Source organism: Perna viridis, chromosome 4 (assembly GCF_037379345.1).
Source record: "Perna viridis isolate PV_CMFRI_1.1 ecotype Kerala chromosome 4, ASM3737934v1, whole genome shotgun sequence".
NCBI lineage: Eukaryota > Metazoa > Mollusca > Bivalvia > Mytilida > Mytilidae > Perna > Perna viridis.
In genome coordinates, this window is record NC_142448.1 from 29,697,238 (window position 1) to 29,724,864 (window position 27,627).

A 27,627-nucleotide genomic window follows, 5' to 3' on the forward strand; every position below is an offset into this window, starting at 1 on the left:
CTAACTGAAAAATATAATAACGATTCCCCGAACTGGATGTTTTACTTTGTTTTATAATAAGTCCTTTCACCGGTGTTTCCTTTACCAAACACACGCACAAAAAAAAAAATACAATCTTAGCGTTCCATATCCATTCTATGGTTAATGATAAATACAATATATTGAGAGCGGTATACATGATGTCTATCATTAACAAAAACACGGGCATGGAACCCCTAATGTAAGTCTCGTCGCGTGACTCCTTGGTTCCTCGTCTATCATTAAAATGCATGGAGATGCGATCTACCGATAGAAAATGACCAATAAATAAAAAAGCATACAATAGAAGATTTAGCATTGTAATGCAGCGTTTCGAGATCCCGGAAGTAACAATAAAATGAAGATCGGTCTTCTAATTTCAATATATTCCGGAAAGAAAAATGAAACTAGACACTACTGTTGCAAAATCATAGTACAATAATCGGTATTCATCCCAAATGACCAGGAGCGTCCATGTGCACCTGAGCTACATAATTAGGTAACAGTCTTTCCAAAGATCAGACAGAAGGTGAAAACCCACCGAATTCATTCTTATTTCTTGTTCAGAAACAATTACTGATCACATAACCAGTCTTAGTTTTTCATTAGGTTGTCGCGCTTTTGAGATAAAAATCATATAGATTGCACATGAAATTTGCACTTTGGAAGAGTTATCGTCCTTGATTTGGCTTCATTTGGTTGATTTCAGTGGAAGATGAATGTATGATTTTCTTAAAAGTGCAGATCAGAATGCAGAAAAGATTGCTGCTATGTGAAAGAAGACTGAAAAAGCATCGTTGATTTGGTGCAATTTTCTACACCATGAATCACTTTACCATTGGCAGTGTCTGAATTTTATGTGAACTAGTACTTAATACAGTAATTCAAACAGGCGCTTCCTGATGCGACTACGAAAATCAAACCCTGAATTTCAATTGATCAATTTTCAATAACCCTTGGTTAACGAAACGGCGTAAATGTGTTCATGGTACTTAAATATTTTGAATTTTAAATAAAACATGTTCAGCTATCATAGCCGTATACACGGTAAAGTTCAGCTCATCAAAGAATTCCAAAAATTAAAATTGTGTATAAAACAAATAAAGAGCGTTTATTTTTAACTTAAAACCGGACCACAAATGGAAAATGAAAGCACACCGTTAAAAGCAAATTTTTAAAATGTATATCAAAGAACTCCACAGTTCATTTTCTAAAAATCAAATGGAGTTTATAATTTGAGGCAACTTACAAACTGGAACTTAAATCAAAAATCTAAACACGCGGTTTTCAAGAATCGCCATGTCAAAGAACACCAAGAAACGAAGTTTTCTAAACAAACCTCGTTCAAATTGATCTAGAAAAAAAAATAATTTTATTTAAAGTTTATTAAATGTTTGTTTGACCTCTTTTTTGGTACCTTATTTCTATAGAGATAAGGGCCATAACCATTTTAAATAAAACCGTCTAGTAAAATTATCAACTAATACTCAAACCAAATGCTTACGGAGGATGACGACAACAATGTCATTCCATTATATGACATAAAAACTATTGTCTTGTCTGTATATATTTAACAATTCACAACTAATAATAGAAAGCTTATATAAGTCTCTTTACTACAATACACATATATAGTAGTAAATAAAAAAATGACTACGACTACCAAAAACTATTTGCTATAAGTTAGATATCTTATACGAAATTTATGCACTTTTTATGCTATGGATTGGGTATAAATGAAATTCTGTCTTAAAATATGTTCAAGAAAAAAAGAAAATACTTCTCCAAACCGAAGAAGTTGTGAAATTTCAGTGATCAGTGTGAAAAGAAAAGAAAAGTTCTACAAAAACTTAAAAAAAAGACAGATGTCCTTGCATCATATCATGCTCATTATAAAACAGATATAAGAGAAAATTACAGCCAAATTTGTCTTTTTTTCTAAAATTTCAAGTACAGCCAAAGTTTTTCAACAGTAAATACACAAAAAGTACACCTGTGTAAAAAATTACTTCAATGAAAAAAAACACAAACCGAAAACATATTAATATATATTGCCATAACCAAATAGATCATGTGCGTTTTCATTACATCTAATTAGGCCAGGCTTGGTATACTAGGTTTATTTTCATATATAAATCTGGCCCTTTTATTGCTACAAGAAAGATTGATTATTGCAGCTCTTGTTATCCTTACAATGGCCGTGGGAATTTATTAATGTGAGTAAACTGACTGGCAAGAGATTTCTACATGTCTGGAATTTCTTCACGACTCATTGATCTCACTCTCCTGTAGTTATGTATCTAAATATATAATACTAACGTAACAGAGCATGGTTTTCTCTTTAAACCAAACTTTAAGTGTCAACATCTGTGTTGCGTGAACTCTATATGAACCTGTAATAGATGTGTATTGATCATTCTGACCTTGGGAGAAATGTAGTCAATTTAGAAAAAAAGGCATATAACACTCTAGAGCTAACACTGGTCTCAACAAGCAAATCGATAATTCTATTTGTATCGCTGAATTTCGAAATAAAATTGAAAAATAAAGATATTATCTTATAATAAATTAATTTGAGATAAATACTGTAATCTAATTGGTTGAAATAATTTTGTTACATTTCAATGGATAAAAAAATATTGACACATCCCTATTCAGTTAAATTCAGAGCCACTTTTCTCATGTTTAAAGAGAAAAATATGTTTTAAAATTAATTTATAAGAATTGGCTACGAAAACAAAATTGTCTATTGAAAAATAACATAAATTTTCCATGTGCATATTTTGTTTATTGCACTTCGCGCAATAAACAATATGCACATGGAAAATTTATGTTATTTTTCAATAGACAAAATTTTTATCATAGCCAATTCTTAATAGCAGGACCATCTAAGTTTTAAAAAATACAGAATATACGATTTACACTGTATAAATATTAGATTTCGTTGAATTCACCGGTCTATACTATGCACACAATAACTTTCTTCTGACAAAATATGGCTTTTAAATATAAAATTAGTGACAAACAAGCAATGACATGACGGACAGTTTTACTATGGTGGATATATTCCACACACGAGATGAATATCGGAGAAATAAAAAAAATAAAATCGGACCTGCTTCATCTGTGTATTTTTAGGGCATAGACCATTTTCCTACCATGGCTGGATTTCTTTTTGGTGATGAGAAGTTTTCATCACGCAAGGGCGAAATTATTTTGTTAAAGCAGCATACCGAGTTAGTTTTTTTTATATATATTGTTCAGAAACACCATATCCCACAGATAAAATGGTTGGTGCCTATCAGTCAAGTAGAACGACCTTTGTCGCATCAATTCGAAGTTCTAAATTTATCTTCTTTCTAAAGCACAAACTTAGAAAAAAAACCTTAATTTTCTGACACTGCTTTCGAAATAACGGATCACCCATGTAATAAACAAAAATATTAATGACATTATTTACAAAGTAAGATCTTGCTAAAAGGGGTAAGATTCCCAGCACCCACGGACTTGGAGGTAATATATTGCCATGCTTTAATGTTCTAATGGCTTCCAAAGTTAGGTGAGGTATGAAGCTGATGATAAAAGCTAATGTTATCACAAAAAATAACTTCGTCACTCTATGTTTCGTTTGCTCTTTGCCGTTCTCTATTCTCAACAGCCGGTTCATTCTAAAATGGTCTCTTAATTCCCAAATAATCCGGGCATACAGAAATGTAAGAATGAAAAACACTATAGCAAAAATCACAAGCATGGTAGTTGCCTGTATGAAAGGATATTCAGTGTCTCGAAGATCATCATCTGTCGAGCAGCCATACCCTGTAATGTTCCCAGGAAAATGCTCCACTTTATGGCCTTGTATTATCACATTCGCCCAAGAAAAAACAACAGCAACGACTATAGAAATTATACACAATATCCTGGCTGTTTTCAGAGACAGATTTTTATTAAAAGGAAAGCAAATTTTTCTGTACCTTCCAACTGCCATTACTACAAGAACAAAGGCCGACCCTAGCTTGGCAATATTTCCTATCAATCGAGCAAATTTACAGAAATTTTCACTGTAATACATCAGAGGAAGCGCATTGTCTGCAATTTCTGCAGGAATAGAAATGCAACATGCCGTTAAATCCAACGCGGCTAGAGTCAAAATATAGCACCGGAAATTATTTGGCTTATACACTAATCCAATGATGAGTAATATGATGACATTTCCAACAACTCCGATTACTCCTAAAATTGTCAGATAAATTATAGTTGGAAGCCTCTGCATTGCCTCGGCGTCATTCCGGTCTTTAAGAGACACTATATCCTGTGAAATATTCATTTTCCAACGTTTAAATATTTAGAATTTTCACTTGAGTGTGTGTCAACTGAACATTGTGTTGTCACTGTCGAAGCTCTTAAAATCTTTTTTCTATATTAGCCGTATCATACAAACTAATATTTGCAAATAAATGATAAATCAATATCTTTTCACGCCTGTACAACTTAAGTTGTCTCGTGACAGTTGAAAACCGTGTACAAATCCAACTTATACTTCTTGCTTATCCACAAAATAGGTCAAACGTCAGCATTTCTTTGTTCTCCAGGATGATTCGAGGATTTGTGATCAGCTGTGACCAAGGTCTTTAAATAGCAAGGGGAATCACCAAGGTTGTATGTGATCAAGCCAAAGTACTATCAATTGGCTAGAAGTCCAATATCAGCGAATTTACTTAAGCTTTGTTTATACTTTGCTTACGGCTTCGCCAACAACCTGGTTAACAAGATACATTTCAAATGTCACATGCAATCATTTGCGGTAAACACATTTAACGTTATTTGCTATCGTCTTTTCCAGATGTTAAAATGTTTCTAGAATGAAATAGCCTCATAATTAACCATGTCTGGAATTACTTTTATAATGAGGAAGTTCTTGACCTCAGACACTTTGTGTAACAGTACTCGTATACATATTCTGAACCGAAAAGGTAAAACAAAGTTCATGTTGGTCACAACTTTATATAGAGTTCAATGTCACATAGGATTTTATCTCTAAGTAAATATACACGTCTCAAGGAGAATCTTACAGGTTTTATACTTATGTATATTGTTTTATGTGTAAACTTTGAATATAACACATATCAGTGTGTCCCAGTAATGGTTCAATGATCAAAATGGTCATGATTTCCATAGTGGTCATGTAGTACCGTGTCAAATTTCATTAATATGGATAGGTTAAAGTTATTATAGGGCAAATGTTATTAGGTATAATCACGTAGCTATGAATCATTTGAATTTAACTGGTCACAGACTAAGTCCAACTTTAAAAATAGTCTGTTTCCCGACCCAGCTAGTAACTCAGCTTCCCGACTCACCTTGGGATCAACACTCATCAACTCGAATATTTCTAGGTAACTGGATTCCTTCCATTTACAAATCAATTTTTAACCAAAACTTAAAACACTAATAATTCCATATTTCTCTCATTTTTATGTACCATAACCAAAACCAAGACAAAAGGATGCCTTCAGCGTTCATCCAAACTTCGAAGTCCTTGTGGAATAACAAAATTGTGTCGAGGAGCTGCGTTACGAATACGAATACGATTACGAATACAAAAACTTTATTTAGATTCGGTACAAGTAATTACCGACAATTAACATATACTGCATTATTGTTGCTAGACTATTACCGGATTATACTCACTGGCAATATGAGTGCCACTGGCGGAGCAGGACACCGAAGCACCTGATGCCACTCTCTCCCGTTTTTTTTTCTCATATTGCTAGTGCTTTAGTTTTTTGTGTTATGTCTTGTTTTCCTTGTTTTCAGTTTTTATATACATGTTACATTATGTACTTGTGTTACATTAATCTATTTTATTTGGTGCGCTACACTGTGTGTGTACAGATCGCCTGTGTTTACAGTGTTCTTGTTCAGGCCATGCCATGTTTTAAATATTATCTCACTCCCGACGATTCGATATTTTTTCCGCTATTTATTGCAAGTAGATAAGAATGGCAAATTTCATTTGGAAAAACTCACCCTTAGCGATCTACATTTACTGTTAGCTACTTGTAAGGGACCACTAAGTAAAATTTGTTTATTATCGCAAATCATATTGATATATATTTTATCAATTCGCAAATGCTTGTAAATGATATTAGAAAATTCGAACTTTTAAAATAGATCAATGCATTTCAAGCCAGAGCTTTTGAAAACTAAGAAATTAATCATTCTCACATGTCAGAAATTCAGAAATCAGAAACATAAAAAGTATTAAAATAATTAAAATAACGAGAATGTTTGGAGGAAGAAGAAACAAAATTAAATAAGATCTTATATAACATTCACGTTTGTTGCACCTAAAATCTGCTTAGAAATTGCTCCCATTAGAGATGGAATATTCTCACAATGTCAGGGTTTCTGTGTCCACTTGTGTCCACCTGCGTCCTACGTACACAAATATGACGAGAATGGGTATAGTGAATATGTCTAAGAGACAACAATACCACCGGATGAAAATGTCAACCTAAGGCCAACCATTGGCCTTCAATGAACGAGGAAACCCTCACACTACAGGACAGGCTGCAGCTGACCCTTAAACATCATTATATATAGATATAGCGAAAGAGTTGCTCCTATATACTCACGTGACATAAAAATAAATTCTATTGTAAGGTAAGCCATATTTCTATGTTAAATTACAATTATCCTATAACACGAGTTCAAAGAAACAAAAATGCACTAACCATGAAATATTATCTGGTAATATATAGAGGTAAACATAGTTAAGATTGCTAATTTATATTAGAGTCTTTCAATATTTGTGCTTTCCTGCCTGAGTACACGTTTTATCTAGTTTACTCTACCATTATACAGTTAAAATGTCCATCTAAAGTGCAAATATACAAGTTATTTAACATGTGCATATATTCCTAATAAAACTTATTGATACATGATATATGTCTGCGAGTTTAACACCATACCGCGAAATCGTCTAAACTTATACGTTATATACGTTAAAAGTGTACTGCAAAATCAATTGCACTGAACTTTCGGCACTGGGGATTTGCTTCCCCTGAGCGGTATCTGAAAGATGTTTTTTTTTACCTGAGAAACTATGGTTGGCTTAAACTTATGATAGATCATCCCATTCCATCGCTCATTATGCAAAGCTCAACTCAATGCAATCATGAAGATCCGGCGCGAAAAAAAAGTTTGTTCAAAATTAACTCCAAAGCATTTGTTTGTTTCCATTTCTAAACCAAGTGTACCACCCAACCCCTGGTAAGTATTTATTCAATAAAATTAATTTTACTTTAAAATTTAAAACTGTATATGCCTACTACCGAGAAAATCAGAAAAAAACGTATAGCTGAATTCCCTTGATAAGAAGAGGCTGGTGGAAAATTTATTCCCTGAGTGGCTACTACATGTATATGTCCAAAAGATTAAAGCTATCAACATGAGTAGCTATAGAACGTAGGTAGTGATTAATAAAAGAATTATGACAATGCCAAAAACCTGCAAATAAAACATCTGAAATTGAAGCTGACTTAAAAAGGTAGACCTAGGGTTAGGGACATAACTAAAATCAGTGTTATGTTTGTATCATTTCAATTTCACCAAAACCTTTCAAGCTTTCCTTTGAAACAGAATGAAATCAGTCCAAGTTACTTGGTGCTTACATGAGATTGATGTAAAATTAACAATACAAACGTTCTAATGATTTGTAAGAGTTGTGTCCCTTATTCTAGGTCTACCCCCTTAAACAGAGCGAAAGAAGAGGATAATGCTCTTACTTAATGAGCTTTCACATAATTCGGTGCCAAAGTATGAATATCAGACACTTCATAAGCTAAACGAATAGTGTAAACTAGCCATAAAAATAGATTTAGCGGAAAAATTCTGAATATCTAATCATATAGACAAGAACCTTTGCTGGGAAGCTGATTTTTACCCCAAAAGGAGATATGTTTACAAAGTAACGGAGTACTGATGTCTGTTATGACGCTGACAAGCTTCTTAGTAGAAAATGCGTGTACTTCACTTCTCCTTCTACCTGGACTAAGGTAGCAATATTTGTAAGTAACAAATTTTAAATCTATCTCAGATGCAGGTTCAAATGTTTTAGAGCAGACAGAACCAAACCATGATTCCAATGAGGAATCATTTTTTTTCTGTCTTGGTCTTTCAATATCAACATTTCTCAACAAATTCTTCAAATGATCATTGTTAGAGAAATCAGGTCTACGTGATATAGCAGATTTGTAACCCTTAATGGTGGATGGAACCAAATTCTTTTCAGAAAAACAAGAAAATCTGCTAATTGGGTCAATTTCCCGCCTTGAACACCAATCACTGAAGATTGACCACCTAGCATCATAGACGGTCTCTAGACTGTCTGACAGCCTAAGAGATTTGTCTGGATGCTCCTTCATAAAAGTCTTTCTGACGGAGGCCTTTCCGCAAAGTATCCATGCGTGATGATGCAGGTTTTCCGGATGAGGATGCAGAATTCTTTCTTACTACTCAGACAACAAATTTGATCACAGCGGAAGGAGTAGATTTGTAAAAGGCAGTTACAGAAGATCTGTGAACTGTCCTGGCCAAGCTGCAGCAATAAGAACGATCCGACAAGACTCCCGATTGATCTTTTGAAGAACATAGGAGAGGAAGCTGAACGGCGGAAATGCGTAGGCAAACATTTAGTTCCAAGAGAGAGATGTTTCTTCGAAGGCAAAGCCTTGTGGATCTGGTATTGGAGACACAAAAGTTGGGTCTGTGGTTCAGTGAAGTACAAAACATGTCTTTGTGAGGACGACCCGACTGTATGCAATGAGAATTGAAATGAAAATTCCCATATGAAGCTCCCATTCTGTAGACAGGAGCTGACGACCTCGATAGGCTGTCTGCCAAAGTAGAAGAATTTCTGTGTACAGAGAAAATAGTGAGTGCCTCCCCGAATTTGGATAAGCTACAACTGTTGGGTTGTCTGAAGCTAGAATCACACATTTGTGAGATAGATCCTACTTGAAGTGAAATAAAGCATGAAGTGCTGCTCTCATCTCTAACAGGTTGATGTGTTCCTGCATTTGACCAGGAGGCCATAGGCCTGAAAAAGTTTTTCCATCGAGAAAAGTTCAAAAGCCCAGACATGATGTATATGTGTATAATCCTAAGAGCATGGGGTCCAGTGTTTCAAAATATGAATATATGAGGCATCAAAACCAGGGAACTTAAAGTTATTAGAAGAAGGAACGTCAACCAATGATTCATCCAGCTTGTCCTTCACTACCTGAAGTGCTGATAGAACGTGTTGAGATTCAGGACAGGACTTATAAGAAGTTATGGATTCCTTAGAAAGACCACAAGAAGCCTCAAAAGAATAAATATTCTTCTTAACTCTAGGAGGAGAAAGTAAATTAATCTGGGTCTTTTCTCTCGAACTCTATCCTTCAAACCATCCTTAGATTGAGTTTGTTCTTCAAACCCAATAAAACTAAAACTCTTCTAAGAAGTAGAAACTACAACACTAAGCGGACGTAAATTTTTATCTTGGGAAAAACCCTCCTTGTCAGAGCCCGGAGCAAACGGAACCTTTTCTCCCCAGGAACTTCATCAGATTAAAAGGAATGAAGATACATCTCAGCATTAGAAGAAGTGGACTTAGATTCCAAAGCTTCAAGTCTGGAAGAAAAAAAACTCTGAAAATTGAGTAGAAAAAGACTGCTTAAATTAATTAAAGAGTCCCTTAACTTCAGAATGTACCACTTTTTTGAGAAGGGCCAACAGTAGTTGTATATGCAACACTGCAACAGGGGATGTTACTAGGAACATGACAGGTGGTGTTGCACGAGTAGGTTGCATATAGGGGCCACCTGGAAATTCCGTAAAAAGGATAAGGCATAGTCCAAGAAGGTTGAGGCCACCTAGAGACTGAACCTGGAGGTGTACAAACAAATGGATTACCTTATGAAGTACCCTCCTGTACAACCTTGAGCCAAGTTAAATTATTTTGTGTCATACCTGTAGATACCATAGTGCCGTCTATAAGCGTTTAATTGATTGTATGAGTAACTTCAACTGAGGATGAAACATGGATTGAAGACCTAATTGGAACTCGTCCGAGTATAGCTTATTGCTCAAGCTTAGTACAGGAGTCATAGGCACTAGGAACTAGGAAGGTGTTAATACCTACCCCAAGAGGGTTAAAAACTGAATCATTTCACAGGGCGTCGTCCCAAGTAATCGGATGGGTTCATCCAAATCCATAATGTAACAAGTCTCAATGTACAATAAAGGGTCTCGAAAGTGATATAAACTATGTAAAATATTACAATGTACTAACAGTTGTACAAAACAATAAATATAGAAACAAATTATAACAACTAAAAAATGTTATCTCAGCTTAGGTCTAGTCTGCAAAAGCAAGAAATGTGGAACTTCTCGGCCCACAGAAAAATCGTTATAAATCTATGATATATGCATAGATATATAGCTTCCGTAGTTAAATGTAATGTAAGAATGAACACGTTTCATCAATGAATGTCCTATATTTTGACTTTGTGGCATCTTAAATTTATTACACACAACAGGTACGTGCGATGCCAAGAAAACATTGGTCAATGTGCTATCATCACTGGATGTATGGCTGAGGGATAAACATGTGCTTGTTTATGCTGTTTATAAGTTATCATAAATCAAACACAAAATTATATTGATAATGACTACTTCGTAAACACAAAAAGTTCAATAACACACGCAATTGACCTATCGAGTAAAGTTTCACTTAAGAAAACCACCATCTCTATAATACTAGAAGATGAACATGTCGGTACTGAATTTAAAATGGCTTCTCTTACTACTGACAAAATATTATATAATATTCAGTTTGTTATCATGGATGGTAAAACTGAGTGTAGCAAAATGAAGTAAATGCATTCAACCTATTTGACGCTTAATACGAAAGACTTCGGTTTATGCAAAGTTTCGTATTTCTTTGTGAGTTTCGGTTACATTTTATTCAAAGTGTCTAGCTTTGACTATGAAATATGCAGCTGGAATGTTTGAAGTTATCACTACAGCACGTTTATGTTCGTCATCATGAATTCGTTGATTGTTACCGTATAGCCGTCTGCACCATGAATACCCATTTGTTCACTGTGTCATATTTTCTTTTCCTCTTTCGTTACCCCAGACTTGACGAGTGCCCATGCTCCCAGTTTTTGGTAGAATTCGATTTGCTCATTTGCTTTTATTTCTCTGTACATGTTAGTTTGATGATTTCATGTTCTTTGCAGAGTGTGTCTTTTCCTGTCTTGTGTTCTGCTCGAAGCTTGGTTACCTTGAATACTCTTTCGATCAGCGCAACTTTAATTTTATGATTTCTCTTTTTAGTGTTCTGCCGTGTATTAAAACATCCGGACTCCTTCTGTTTATAGTTACTTATCGATGGCATACTATACCAATTTACAGAATATGCAGTCAGTCTTTGTCAACATAAGCAATATTCTATCATGAATAAACCATTTTCTCAGAAGTACGGTATCCGATACCCTAAATTTTTAAGTCCCTAATATATTTGGGACAATATTTTATTACAAAACGAAAACGAAAACACACAAAACCAAATTATTAAACAATACGATATATCACAATAATATAAAACGAAAATAGTCTGTGGACTTTTCTTGTCATTATTCATTTCTCGATTTGGAATTTGTTTTTTCAATCCTCAACCCCTATGAGCAGATTTATTCCTTTCCTCGAGCACTATCTTGAGCAGATTTGTTTCTTTCCTCGAGCACTATGTTGAGCAGATTTGTTCCTTTCCTCGACCACTATATTGAGCAGATTTCCTTTCCTCGACCATTATGGTGAGCAGATGTGTATCTTTCTTCTACTGCTATGGTGAGAAGATATGTTCCAATCCTCGACAATTTTGGTGTTCAGATTTGTTCCATTACTCACATTTCTCTTCTTTCGTTTTCTAAAAAAATCTTTGTTGTTTGTAATTAATACTTGTTACGACTTAGTTATTTAAGTCAGATATTTGAATATCGCTGTTACTAGTGTAACAAAATACCACACATGCACAGTTTGGATATTCTCTGAGAGTTTGTCCACAGTATTGAAAGTAATGTAATTTTTGTATTTATCATAAACCGGTTTCAGCTCACAACTGATCAAAAAGATATTTATATATTTTGTTTATGGAGCGAATGAAACTTCATAGCAATACTTTATAATAATATATCAAAAGTAACATAAAAGGTATATAATATAGAGTGAATTTGGGTAGATGGACTTGTTTTACTGGATGTGATTTAAATCATGGATAAATACTGTTATCGTCAATACTATATTTTCATTGTTATTGTAGATTGTATCGAATATATTTTGAAATGTAAATGTACTTATCGCAAATGTTAGGTTTTCAAACCTACAGATATTATTGCCACATTATATTTTTGTTCATATTTTGCATCAAGAACGGAATCGGAAAAGAAAACCAGGGCATTTGGCCCTACAATTGATAAGGCATGTTAGATGTTTCGAAATTCAAACCAAAAGAAATTAAACAGCATTTTCACTTTTGATATTTAATCTTAAAAATTCTGGTATATTCAGCATACATTTACAGGCAATAATCACACATATCTCACATATGTATTTTTTACACAAAAAGTACATGTTAATAGTATTGTCACATGTGTGATTCATTCCTACCATATGGAAAATTTTACAAATTTCAAGACAAATTTTGGCAAAAATAAACCAAAAATTGTTCTGAAACCCTCTATCTAAATTGCTGAATTTGCCCCTGTGTTATAGTTGTCTTAACCATACTTACAAAATCAAAATTTCTGCTGGATTGGCTTCGCTTCTTATTTCAATCTTTTTTTTTTTGTTTTGAGTGCTTTCTTGTATAAACTTAATCTATGTTTTTTAAAATTTCTCAGCTATTCGGTTATCATGCTGTTGATGAGAGTTTTCTCCTTTAAACACATGTATAGCATCACGAAATTCGCAATATTAACATGATTCGTATTTTTATATTTCCAAACCTATGAATACTGAAAAAAATGAATTCAACACTAACCTATTGAACAGTTATAAATTATGCCTTGCAGATGTCATTGACCAGTGTTTTTTAATTACACGTCGTTGATCTTTTATTATATACGCGTATGTCAAATATCGTGGTGCAAATATTTAGATACCATTTATCTACAGGTACTTAAATAAATACTATAAATATTGATTATCGTCATTGAATCCTCTGCAAGATTAGCGTTGATCTGACAAGAAGTGCTTTCTTTCCTACAAAGGGAGTATCTCCGTGATCTTAATTTTTCTTCAATACACTTCCGATGCCTCCGCTATAATATGTTGTACTGACCAATGGGAAGGGCGCATATTCTTAGATGATTCTCAGATAGCGTTTCTTATTAATTCAAATGCCTCAGCTGAGGTCTCATATGACTATACTAATTCTAGAGCTTTCATCAATGCTAGCTACGCTCAGCGAAGTCTATATTTACAACCACATGTACAGCGTGAACATGTCGTGTACATTGAAGACTACAAAAACGTGTTAAACATTCAAGAACCCGTTCTATTAGTGATTTTGTGTGTATAAAATTGTTATGTCGTTATGATTCCTCTGCTCAAAAAGGGTGGGGTACTCAAATATTTTGGCAAAGCATAGGCAAGGACTTTTTTGTTCATCTTTTAAATTTTAGTTTTTTTGGGGGGTTTCGAAAAAAAAATCTAGTTAACATTTGGGGTGTAAAAAATATTTATTAATTTAAAAGATATTTTGGGGTAACTTAATATTTTTGATACTTTTAGAGGGTTAAAAATTGTATTCGTATTTATATAATAAAACTTGTTGGTATTTCAAACCAAAACCTTTCAGTTTGGATATACCTGTATCAAGTCAGGACCATTGTGGTTTCTTCAACTTTCCACTTTTTTACCCCGATATTGTAATTTGTTATACGAAATTTCCTTTTAGATTATTCCTTTTGACTCAAGCCTAGATTTTATCATTTCGATAATTTTGTTATCCCCTTCATTTCCTGATTTCAATTGAACAGCTGATACCTATCATAGTATTAATGTTTTCTGAGACATTAGGTATAAATGCTCTATGCAACCTTTTTCGATATTTTTGGTTTTGAGTACTTCTTGTTTATAATTAGATCTTCCTATATATTTGGTTCAAATGCTGCTGATAAGAGATTATTCATTGAAATGCGCGTACAGCATATCGAAATTTGCAAAATATGTGACTGGTATTTCTGTATTTAATAACCGCTGGATCGATGCCACTGCTGATGGACTCATGACCCCCTAGGTTATTCGCCAACCCGATAGTAAGATTTGTCTGTCCCTGAAATATATTTTATCTATCATATTTATTTTCAAAATACCAAAACCATTGAAGCTTACTATTTCGACAGTTGAAGTTTTGAGCACTACTTGTATACAATTAAGTTTTGGTTTTAGATCTTGTACATTTGATCTTAAAGCTGCTTTGTGAGCTTATTCCTTAAAACACGTATACAGCATATCGAAATTTGCACTACAGTGTATATATGATTGGTATCTTTTTAATTTATAATGAATATGTGTGATATCTATCCTTGAAAAGAACAGTTGATATTTTCCCGTATGTTTTTTCATTTAATAGTTTTATTTATAATCCTAAACATTTGTAGGGTATTGTGAATTTTTACACGCCAAGACTTGGTCATTGCCATATAATTGTTACGCCAATAAGCAATGATATAATGTATTCTACACTTATATGTACTATGATACACCTATTGCTATTACTACAGACGGTGACAAACTTCTATACAAAGGGCCTGTAGGACATGGTATTCAAACAATCACATATAACACGTCCCTTGGTGACTCTTACTCTAATGCCAGGGCAACTATTCAGAAAGGTAACTATTTCAAAAAAAAAAACACCAACCTCTGCTACACACATCTTAATAAAAAACAAGACCTAACTCAAAGCTTCTTCGATATCAAACAACCAAAAAAAAAAAAAAATCCACAACTTAATATCAGATCGTAGTCATAAACAAGAATAACTATGAGCAAAGCCAAGAATAATAAATAGTGTTTAACTACTATTATCTATATAATAAAAGGATATCCTTAATTCCTGTACCCAAAAAGTTTTAATAAGTTATTCATTTCAAAAGTGTAAAAAGCAGCATACATCATACAAAATAGGTGAGTCCTGTCAACCATCTTAATAAATGACAAATTCATATGACAATTGAGACCTCTGATTCCTTCAGATCAAAACTAAAATAACTTTTTTTATCATTCCATGAAAATCGATTTAGCGTTTAGGGAGAAGTTGATGTTACAGAATTAATACTGTTACCAACCATTTAAGTTATTCCTATAGTCAATGTCAAGCTTTAAGTAGCTGTCTTTGTAAGAATCATGCAAAATCTGCAAAATGTGATACACCGCCAAAAATGCTACATATTTTAATTTTTGTAATTACGTTGTTATATGGGTCTATACTATGAAATGTGTAATTATTCATTCAAATCTGCCTGTTCATAGGAGATCATCAACTTCGAAAATCCAGTAGATTCTATTGTATTTCAGCGCCATTTGCACAGTTATCTCCATTAATTTTGAAATCTACCGTGCAATCTATATTACTTTTATCTCCTAAGAGCACAGGTTATATGAAAACCCACATGTTAATTTCTGTTTACAATGACATTTCAAACAAAATATCAAAAGTAAAAATATCTAGGTCTTAACCCACGAATCACATTTTGCATGATCCTTAGCTGGAGTGCTACTTTAAAACACCAAATTCATTAATTCATGATTGTGTTTGATTTGCTTTGTTTGTTTATCATATACATGTTTTAGATACATGCTTGCCGGTTCAGGCGATCTACATTGACACACAAAATTTGGGATCTATAGTCAAACTTGATGCTTACAACGTAATACCTGGCATAAAAGATTACAATGTTTTCAACATTCCACCTCAATGTAAACATTTAAAAAATGTATAGGCCCGGCACAAACGAAGAGGGTGAGTTTGTTTCATACCTGAACCGCACGGTGATAAAAGGATATGCAAATATGCAAACAACAGCATTGATATATAAACTTCGAAAAAGAAAATTACTAGTTGAATGCATATCAAATTTACACGGGATTAAGTAAAAAGAAAACATGGTATGTGATAATTTAAATGTGATGCTCGACTCTGCTTAAATTGGAATAACTTGCTACTAACAATCAGTATATAAAATGCCTTAGTATGATCCATATGTTTTTTTGCAATAGCCGGGCAAAATCTCATATATCATAACATTTCCAAAAATAATCAAAGAATACCATACAGCTAGAAATTCAAACCATCGTCCAAATGTTGAAGACTCGACTGCCTGAATTTTAATGATTAGAGAGAAAAAATACTAAGTACCGGTATCTGATAAGTATGCATTTTATAGTTATAAAAATGAAACTGCTTTTAATTCGTTGATCTATTATAGTATTACAATTTAACAGATAGCCAAAATTACTTATTATTTCAGGACACGGACCCAATTAGATCGAGAATTAGAGATGTTATCCTGAAAAAGTTTATACGCAGACTGAACTAGGCATACATGGCGATGGTTTATATACAAAGCTTTAAACATTTTAAAAATATTGGTATTACATTCATTTAACTTGTGTATTTTAAAACGTTCATATACGTTCACATTATCTTCCCTGTATCAATTTGATCCGATGGAGCAGTGTAGCGAATAGAGTCGTCACATTCTGAGACGTTTGTATATTATTGATTTGTTGTGACATGCATCATTAATTTGATCCTCTATCCTACATAATAACACCTAAATGAACTGTCCCGTATTACCATACATCGTGTAAGTTACAGCCCAAGATTAATCCTACGAGGAGGAATGACTCGGCCAGCGAAAGCTATATTTTTTTATAGCATAGCTGGCCAAGTGGTCTAGGGCGCTGGACTTTGTGCAGGCGGTGTTGCCATAGATGTCACCGCGGTACGAGTTCGAGTCCCGCGGAGGGAACGACCAAAAATTTGCATCGCAAATTTGACAGTTCTAACATCGTTGGGAATTTTTCAGACCTTTCCATACTTTTACATTATCTTCCCTGTATCAATTTGATCCAATGGAGCAGTGTAGCGAATAGAGTCGTCACATTCTGAGACGTTTGTATATATATATTGAATGTACTTAATATGTTTTAAACATGTAAAGCGCTTACAATAATTGTACTATTAGATAATGAGCTATACAAATATTGAGTAATGATAATACAAATCATTTGATTTTTCATCAAAAGCCTCAACATGCTGACCGGTTATTACTGTATGTAATGTTATTGTAACTTATAGTTTGAGATTATATATTGTATAATTATCTGGTATATTAAGTTGCACTTTAAAATAAAAATATCTATCTATTTATAATGATACATGAACTTGATTTTTAATCTTTTGCTCATACTGATCCTCAAACATATATACTGTCACCTAGGATATAACTTGGCAACCTGGCTTCCATGTAGTTGATGTTTTTGATACAAGAAGCAATCCCCACCGAAAGAAGAAAGATTTTAATGAATATCCTTGAAATATCTTTAAAATAACATCTGACATATTCTAGCAGGAATTAAACTAGAAGAAATTTTTATCATACCAAAATTTTACACTAAAATTATCAGGGGGTTCCTAGGGTTGATGTCACCTTTTTGGGAAAAAAATGTTAATTTCGAGCTAATCTGGGCCAAATAATAGCCTAGAAACCCCATTTTACTGTAACCTCTCTAAAACTCCACTTTACAAAGTATCTGGATCCACCCCTGATAATTATAAAAATGGCGAAATTCGAAACCGTTGAAATCGCTTGTTCATTGTTTAATTTTATTGCCCAGTAGAAGCTGCCAGCAGTAGAAACTACTTTTCTACACCATAATTGTCAAACGAGAGAAATGATCGTAAACATTTCGATATTATGTGTCAAGTATTGCAGCTTGATCGTAAAAGACGTAAAGAGTCGTGAACAGAATCTATCGAAGGGTCACATGGGAGGGCAGTTTAATTTTACCAATATTGGATTTTAAGTTGTTATTAAAGTAAAATGTCTGTCAAAACGATTTTATATACACAATATTACCCAAATGATATCCAAGGTGCAGAAAAGCACAGATTTCACAGAAAAAAAATACATCGTAATAAGATTATTTATTAATTAGTAATTTATAAAATGACTGAAAGGAAAGTTAAGAATATCATGTTAAGTTATAGGCCCAACTTACATCAGAAACTACTAACGATAACTTGATAGATACTTCTTTCCACGACAATTAAGAGACGGCAAAGTTTAAATAAAAACAGAATACAGAGGGCTATTTCAATTCTGAACATACAGGAATTGAAAGTTCCAAGTCACAAATATGCAACTATTGAGACCGTATGCATTGATTTATTATTATCTTTTATTATTTACAAAAGAAAGTCATAATATCATAAATTAGTTTTGTTTGTTTAATTTGTCTATTTTAAGATTCTGACCTTTTTTCACATTACATATATAATATGAGATGTGGTATGGTTCCAAAGTCATACATCGAAGCAAACAATTAAACTTCTACAGGTCACCATACGGTCTTCAATGATCGGCAAAACCCATATCACAAAGTAAACTATAAAAGTCCCGAAAATAAATGATGTAAAACTATACATAAAAGACGAAATTCGACCTAATCTACAGAAAAAAACGTAAAACATGTTCACCTCAGTGTCAAGATATGTGGACTGTTGAATGTACGAGTGCGTAATATATCTTGTAGTGGAATTAATGTAATGTAGTAGAGAAGGCGTTAAAAGTCTAATTACTTGTGCTTAAGCATCCAATTGTCTATGTTGCATTGACTATGGAATATGTTTAAACAGAAACCTAAAAGCAAATATATCTTTTGTAGTTGCAGATTTAAATAATTGAATGGTTCCCGATTAAAAAAAATCTTTACTGCCTTCTCAAGATCATTTTGGGTTAATATTATTCGGTCGGTTTTTACATATTTATACAATAAAAAAACAAATATGATTTAATGCTAATCTCGATAAGAAATGAAATTTCTTTTGAAATTACATTTTCAATGTTGGCGAAATTGGGGAAAACGATAGAAATCTTGTCTGGCGAAGTATTGCCTTTTGTATTTTCTGACAAACAACATAATCAATAGTGTATTATTCCATATCCTTTGTAAATGGTAACCACTTTGACCGACATTCTGGTTTTGTTTTTGTTTTTGTTGTAAAAGCTGCCGTTTTGCTGTGAATGTCGAAAAAGTGACAAAAATGAGCAAGGAAACACCTAATTAGTGATTCATGATCCTCCACATCCTCCATTAACGATCAAGCTTAATTAAGATTAATACGTAACATATACTTTCAACCCGCTTGTCCCGCTTGAAAGTGTGACAGGGGTGGTATATGTATTATTCTTTTTAGTACCAGTCCGCATAAAATTCAGACACTGCCAATGGTAAAGTGATTCATGGTGAAGAAAAACCCACCAAACGAATGATGCTTTTCAGTCGACATATGCTATACTTTCACAGAACAATAACCATTTCTGCATTCAGGTCTGCACTTTTAAGAAAATCATACATACATCTCCCACTGAAATCAACCAAATGAAGCCAAATTAAGAACGATAACTCTTCGGAAGTGCAACTTTCATGTACAATCTACATGATTTTTATCTCAAAAGCGCAACAACCTATGTGATCATAAATTGTTTCTGAACAAGAAATAAGACTGAATTCGGTGGGTTTTTAACATGCATGAATCACTTTCTGTCTGATTTTTAGAAAGACTGATACTTAAATAAACAAACCAGATCACTTCCTTGTGGTTAGAGAAGAACAGTCAAACATCTTTAAATTACAATAAACATTAATTTTAATTATACTTAAAAACAAAGGGAATAGGGATAAGAAGGAAAGAATAATGAGTAATCAAGGGAACCAAGATGCTAGCGGAAATAAAAAAATGTATTCTAGGGACAAAGACTCGATATGGGAAACAAACACACATAACAAAGAACATAAAACAACCAAGATAATAAAAACAAAGTAACAAAAGTAAATGAGCAATTTGGACACCACTAAAAACCGGGAGCATAAACCATGAGCACCGGCACCGGCAGGGTAAGCATTTTCTGCTTTTCTAGAAACACTCGCCGATTTGCTCATTAGAAGTTCCCATAGACGAAAGAGGAGAAGTAAACAATGAAATGTCTAACAAATCAGTTTTCATGGTGCAAATGGATACACCTTAGCGTTCCACGAGTTCATGATGACGGCCATATAGTGATGACTTCAATCGTGTAGCAACATAACCCTGTTCCAAAAGCCTAATTGTAAGAGGTCTAGCGCGATACAAAAAGTCTGGCATAACGTATGAGTTGTGAAATGAAAATTCCATACGCAGGTGCTGAAGGGATATTACCGGAGATAAATGGAAAGTTGACAATACGGAATGAAAAGTCATCGCGTTTGTCTTAAAGTTTGGTCAATAGTTTTCCTTTATAATCGGTCTCTAAGTGTGGGTCATCAATATGCGGCTGACTTCCTATTGTCTGTAGTATCCTTAATTTTAAGTTCTTTGGGATAGATGCGATGTATCAAATCCCCAAAACTAGGATTGCCTAACGATAATACGTCATCTGTATAGCGTAAACTGAGATTAAAAAATCTAGCTAAACGATGTTCCTTTTGTTTCAGATCAGCTATAAAGTCAGCCTCATGAGAGTGAAGTACATGTAATAGGTCAGCAAATAAAGGAGCAAAATTTGTTCCCTTTAGAATGCCGACCATTTGTTGACCTCTATGGTACCTGACTCATTCCGTGCTTCATTGTTTAATGTCATAAATTATACCATTGTTCATTTTCTCTATCTTTGGTACATGAATCATACCATCGTTCATTTTTAATTTCTGGTACATGAATTATACTGTGGTACATTTTTTTAATCTCTGGAATGTTTATCATACCATGGTTCCTTTGGACGTTTTCATTTAAAGATCAAGTATAAAATGTTGATATTTATTATTGCGTACTTCATATTGCAGTGGTTAGTATTTTCTTATTCGTTAATTTCATGTCAAATTTGGGCATAAATGAGGAAATAATAGCCTTGCTCTCCATTATCAGACTCTGTATCCGCCCTTGTATCACATTTAAACAGTGTGTTTTGAGTTCGGTAATTTGAACTGCATTATAGGTGTTATCACGTTGTTACAAATATATCTAGATACTGCTGATCTATTTAAATAAATACTGTCTATAGTCATCAATAAATCATATACCTTGCAAGATTAGTGTTAACCAGACAATATGTTATTCTTCACCTTTGTAATTTTTATTCTTCAAAGCAGATCTGTTACCTCAGCTACAATATGCTGCACTCCTGACCAGTGGGAAGGACGCATTTTCTTAGACGATTCTCAGATAGCGTTTTTTATTCATGTTAATGCAACAGCGGAAGTATCATACGACTATGTAAATTCTAGAGCTTTCATCAATGCTAGCTACGTTCAGAGAAGTCTGTATTTACAACCACATGTACAGCGTGAGCATGTCATGTACATTGAAGACTACAAAAACGTGAGTAAAACCAACAAGAAATCTTCTATTAGTGATTTTATTTTTGTAATAAAAAGTTAACTATGATTCCTGAGTAGCCCCAGATGTTCCTATGCATCTCTCAAGGTGAATCTTGAAATTTTGAAAGAACTTCTTGAAAATGTAAATGCTAGATTATTTCCGAAATCCCGCCTTAATAGCAGCATATTAAACGCATTGTTGTTATTCTAAGAAAGATGGAACAATTAGATACAAATATGTTGTACTATGCAGAGATTCTTCAAACTAGAGGTTGTTGTATACATCCTATTTGTCCAGTGTAATGGACATATTTTTTTGCAGACGATCGACATTCCAAAAGGAAATAAATTGAGCTCCGCTATTCGCTGACCAATACCTTCTCTTTTATAAGACTGTTTTTATAGCTAATCTTAAGAAGAAACAACATTAAGCCGGATTTCATTTTCCGCTATAAAGATGGCGTTTTGTTTTTTTAAACAATCTTAGATTCGGGATTTGATGTATCGATCTATCCCCCAAGGACATGAGATAAAGAGTACAACATACACTATGAAGTCATACATATATCTTGACCTACTCTAAGAGGTCGATGGAAAAGGAAAACTCATTACCAAACTGTACGACACACACTTCTTATTCCGTATTGTCAAATTTCCTTTTATCTGTGGCAACTTACCATCAGCATCTGCGTAAGAAGTTTTCATATCATAACCCATACATTATGCCAGAGCTTGCCAAAACTATGCTTACTTTTTGTGCTATGCTTGACATCTTACATTTAGCCCTTTGGAACAAGGTAATGTTGGAACATGATGTAGAAATAGAATTTTTTATGGAATAACTCCATATTTAGACGCTTGCTCCCTACACTAAGTCACCAATACCCCAAAGTATCAACTGTAATACTACTAAACAGAAAACACTGAATTACACAGTTTTAAATAGAAACATTTTCCAGGGGTTTTGACATTGAAAAATGTAACAATTTAATCGTTTTTTTTAATGGGGTAGGTAAATTTTGTGCATTTAACTAAAAAAAAACCTGTACAATAGTCATAAAAATCTAGGCTTTTTGACCAAGTGAGATACAAATGTAGGCTTATACTGCAAATAATTCGGGATTATTTTTTGTGGACAAATTGCTTTGTAAATGGGAGGTATAAGGAAACCTAACAGTCATCCTGAAGTTGATGATTGCCGAGGGGACGTTAGACCCTCATAGCAAACGTGCTACTTATATTTCTGTAGGGCTTGCCTACAACGCTTTGTATTACGGTAAAATATGGCGGGCAACCAATAACCAAGTACAATTATTGTAAAGTATTTACAGGAAAGATTTAAAAGTTTGGGTAGGAAATAATTAATATTTACTATATTGATAGACTTTCCGTTGATCCTTTTGTGGTTTCGAGTTCCTATAATAAGCAACATGAGTTAAACATGTATCTTAAAATATTTAAGGCAATATCAACCAATGAATAAAGAACACATGTTCTCAAAAATTGTGACCGGTAATATTCATACTCATGAAGTCGCTCCAACGTACCACCTGCATTTACCCCCTTTTTGTGACATCAAAATTTTCTTATTACATGTATATATACAATTTTAAATTCAGAACGTTGAATATGAAGTTGATAACTTTAAAGACTGCCAGAAAGCATGGATGGATTTTAATATGACCAAGCAATGTATTAATGGTAGGTATCATTAAAGAAAAACTTTCAGAGGTTCCGTATGGTAATAACAATTATGATATATATATTAATAATAAGTGTAACAAAACATGATAATATAGACATGTTTCATTGGTATGCTAAAATTAAATAGTTGTTAAGGTACTTTTGAATCCAAGCAATTCGAAACATGTTTGACAGGCATACGACGGACATCTATATACGCTGAATATAATTTTTAAAACATATGCGATCCATCCTTCCATCCCTATGAAGATTACAAGCAATACTAGGATGTATTTGACACTTAGCTGTACTGTAATACACCTATTTCTATTACTACAGACGGTGATAAGTTTCTATACAAAGGGCCTGTAGGACATGGTATTCAAACAATCACATACAACACTTCTATTGGTGACTCTTACTCTAATGTCAGGGCAACTATTCAGAAAGGTAACTATTTCAAGTTCATAAAACCACCCACTACATAAAAAAGAACCATTCCGACACTGACGCCACTTAAAATACAAACAAAAAGCAAAATAAATCTTCAATCAGTCATGACGTAGTTATTGACTACAACGAACAATGGATTATTCCTTGGAAACCAGATCATACAGAAACAGAATTAGTATCTCATTGGAGTCAAAGGCAAAATACCAGTAAACTTTGGGCAAATTCCAAATTCATTTAGATCAAAAATTAGAATGGAATGTGCAAAATGTTAGTACCTAATCCTCATGCCCAGAAAATGCTGAATGAGGATACTAGTTCCGGATACAAATTTGGCATCGGACCATCTTAGATAATAACTCGCTCGAATAAAATATCTGTAGTTATATTTAACGTCTTGGTGGATTTACATCCCATCGAACTTGTATCCTACCGGAAGTTACTCACTTGCAATGTGACAGGTGTAGCTGGCGATGGTTTAATATTTATTTGAGCTCATACTGCAAGTGATTTAGTTATTTATATGTTTGTTGTCTTTCAGTCTTTATACGTAATTATGTTGTTATTTACACTGTGTATCGTCTAATTGTTCGTGTTGTTCATGTTTGGGTCATATGTACATAGATTTTGATGATTCGACATCGTCCTTCTTTTTGATGCTTTAGTTTTTACCGATATGATGTACTAATTTCGTTAGAAATTTTCATAATTTATGGAAGGATTTCGGAGGGGTAATTTAGAATACAAGCTGTGAATTGCCTACAATACATCTAAGTGCATAATCCATGCTAGGATAGTAAAAACCCTTAATTCATTAAATTAAACTTAAAAAAAAATATTACCTAAAAGTCAATTCTGCAAAAAAATCAATCCGTCTTTTAGAAAAACTGCGAACACAAAAATGGTACATTCTACCATTCATTTAATGGCTAACTCCATGTTACGTTACTGGTAAACACCAAATTCATTCGGTACTTTTTATCAAAATGGCATTACCTAGAATATACATTTGTGCTGAAAGATTCGTTTTAATCACTAAAAAATGCATGATTAGGGAAGAAAATATTCTAATTACTGTATGTTGTCCCGCTTTGAAGTGGATGAGAGTGCTACTTATATCTGTTGTTTATATTAAACATCGACTTGGGTAAGCTGACAAGATGTATTCAAAACAAATATTATATCAACTGCTAAAAACGGTAAGAGAAACATGAGACAGGAACATATACTAGTACATCACCAAACAAAAACATGCAAAAACAAAACCACCCAATCAACAAGTCCTAAAAAATCACATTGTACAAAACTGTCCATGGAATATCGATAAGCTCCTATAAAAATGATGTTTGAGATGAGAGAAGGAAATCCATGACATTCCATCCGCGTCTGGATTTCACAGATAATATAAGCACAGGTAAATGGAAAATTGACGATACAGAATTAAAATGTGAACTGGGAATGTAAAATAAAAATGTAATTTGTATATTAATTTATCAAACATATCCGCTGTTCTTCTTTATGCTTACTTTTGTTTCGTAACCTTTCAGATACATGCTTGCCTGTCCAAGTGGTCTACATTGATACGCAAGATTTGGGTTCTATTATCAAACTTGATGCTTACAACGTAACACCTGGCATAAAAGATTATAGTGTTTTCAACATTCCACCTCAATGTAAACACATGGATCCGACTCAGAAAAAAAAGGTGAGTTTGTTGTATTCCTGAATTACTTTGCGGTAAAAGAAGATATCATTAGCTGATAAGTCTATACATCATATATTTAGATTAAAATACAACTTTTTTGTATATGCTTTATAAGTGTTTGTTTCAACTCTATATCACACCCTAAGACCTATATCGCATACCCTATATCGCACCCCATCACAGAACATACTTGGAGTATGGTTAAAATATATAATGAACATGACATGTTAAAATCTGTATCACATACGCGGCCGGTGGCTCTTGGAGTGATATAGGAGTCTCGGGTTTATACAGCATGTGATACAGATTTTGATATGTAATATTCAGTACATATGTTCGATTTGTTTCTAGGTCATTGATAGTAATATTTACCTTTCTTGGTGAGTCCAGAAATTATCAAAACATATAACTGTTTATAACATTCTCAGCTAGAATGGAATGATATACTACTAAAAGTAGAATAATAAATGAGTCAGGAGGAACTATATTTCAAGCTGCAACATCGGTAAACATTGCAATACTAAGGAAAAAGATCGGGTAAGGAATCCTAAATCTATCAAATCATTTCCAAAAACTATTAAAGCAGCTAGAAACTCAATACATCTACTGCATTGTAAACATTCAACGGTTCCTATGGTCGAAATTGTACCCGATAAATAGGTAACTCGTTCGAAATGATAATAAAAAAGAGTAATCAATGTAACTAATATTCAGTGGAAATCAAAAGAATGTAATCCATGGACAAAGACCAACAGGGAAAACACACACACACACAGACCATAAAACAACCAAAATAATACATACAAAGCAACAAAAGTATATGAGCAAATCGGACTCCACTAAATACTGGGAGCATGGACCAGGTGCACCGGTAGGGTAAGCGTCCTCTGCTTTTCTACAAAAACCCACCGAGTTTCTCCTAAAAAGTCAAGTCCGGGATAGACGAAATAGGAAAGGAAAACTATGAAACGATTAACGAGTTGCAAAAATAAATATCTACGTAATTCTTTCAATTTGTTTTTATTGTAACTTTCTAATGTAAAATATCGCCAAAGTCATTTTTCTTTATTTCAGGAGACCAATCCTATTAGATCTAGAATTAGAGATGTTATCCTCAACAAGTTTATACGTCGACAAAAACATGGTTTATAGACAAAAGTATTTGTGAAAAACATTAGTTTTTTTTCATGAGATATTGTCAACATAACCTTTTTAAAAAATGTGTATGTATATATTAAAACGTTAAAATGAAAAAAAAATATTTACCTTAAATGTATTTTATTAACTTTTTGTGAAAAGATTCGGTTTTCCAAATAAACAGATTAACTTATAACTTTTTTCTCAAATCAATTAGCATAATTGTCCGTAAAGATGGTGGCGATTGAGTTAAAATTTTATGCTCAAAGTGTTCCTCTCAGATACCTTACCTAGTTTGAAGACAAACTTTGAACTCAAAACCGGATTGCTCTGGTCATTGAACGATGAAGCATTTGTTATTCATACGTTAATACGATATATGTTTGTCATCATGAGTAAAGGATAAGTTTGTTTAAATGTGATACAAACATTTTTAGATAAATCTGACAGTTCAATGACACACACTTAATTTATTATGATACAAAATCCGTAAATTATCTTAGGGGACCATAAAGGGTCAAATAATCATTTAGGAATGGTTACAATCCGGTGCTTGTATGAGGTAAACCCCTCCCCCTTTCTATTGGTTACAATAATCCGGTGCTTGTATGAGGTAAACTCCCCTTTTATGGGAATATATTGTATATATTCTTGTGGTTTATAGAAAGTTCAGGAATGGGGATATGGGCCTTTGGGGTGTCGTATGGGGCATGGGGATTTTGAACGGAGATAGTGGGTTAATTAGATTAAAAAGTTCAAACTACTTCAGAATTATATTTGATTAAATTTAAAACAATAGTTAAAAAATTAAAATAAATTGATATTCCATTTAAAATTAAAAATATAATTATGAAAAATGCAATGGGGGTAATTCTATGGGGAAATGGGGTGGGAATGGTATATAGTGTAAAAGTGGAATTCATACTGTTCAAGAG

At 33.4% G+C, this 27,627-nt stretch overlaps 2 protein-coding genes across 2 annotated transcripts; one reads left to right on the plus strand and one right to left on the minus strand.

Moving 5' to 3' along the window:
• Nucleotides 1–2,889: 2,889 nt before the first annotated feature.
• On the minus strand, nt 2,890–4,967 carry LOC148619677 (neuropeptide FF receptor 2-like). The gene has a single exon (XM_088579836.1). The coding sequence runs from the start codon at nt 4,340–4,342 to the stop codon at nt 3,320–3,322; it is 1,023 nt and encodes a 340-aa protein (XP_088435962.1). The 5' UTR covers nt 4,343–4,967; the 3' UTR covers nt 2,890–3,319.
• A 16,435-nt stretch (nt 4,968–21,402) lies between these two features.
• LOC148619678 (ependymin-related protein 1-like) lies at nt 21,403–26,882 on the plus strand. Its single transcript, XM_088579838.1, has 5 exons — nt 21,403–21,718; nt 23,337–23,418; nt 23,740–23,850; nt 25,398–25,555; nt 26,630–26,882. Exons 1-5 carry the CDS (start codon nt 21,449–21,451, stop codon nt 26,705–26,707), a joined length of 699 nt encoding a protein of 232 aa, XP_088435964.1. The 5' UTR covers nt 21,403–21,448; the 3' UTR covers nt 26,708–26,882.
• The last annotated feature ends 745 nt before the right edge of the window (nt 26,883–27,627 follow it).

Excerpts from the sequence above, each read along its gene's own strand:
- LOC148619677 (XM_088579836.1), bottom strand. The coding sequence starts at position 4,342 with ATGAATATTTCACAGGATATAGTGTCTCTTAAAGACCGGAATGACGCC.
- LOC148619678 (XM_088579838.1), top strand. The coding sequence starts at position 21,449 with ATGTTATTCTTCACCTTTGTAATTTTTATTCTTCAAAGCAGATCTGTT. Across the intron at positions 23,851-25,397 it reads CAGGGCAACTATTCAGAAAG|ATACATGCTTGCCTGTCCAA; the intron begins GTAACTATTTCA and ends GTAACCTTTCAG. Across the intron at positions 25,556-26,629 it reads ATCCGACTCAGAAAAAAAAG|GAGACCAATCCTATTAGATC; the intron begins GTGAGTTTGTTG and ends TCTTTATTTCAG.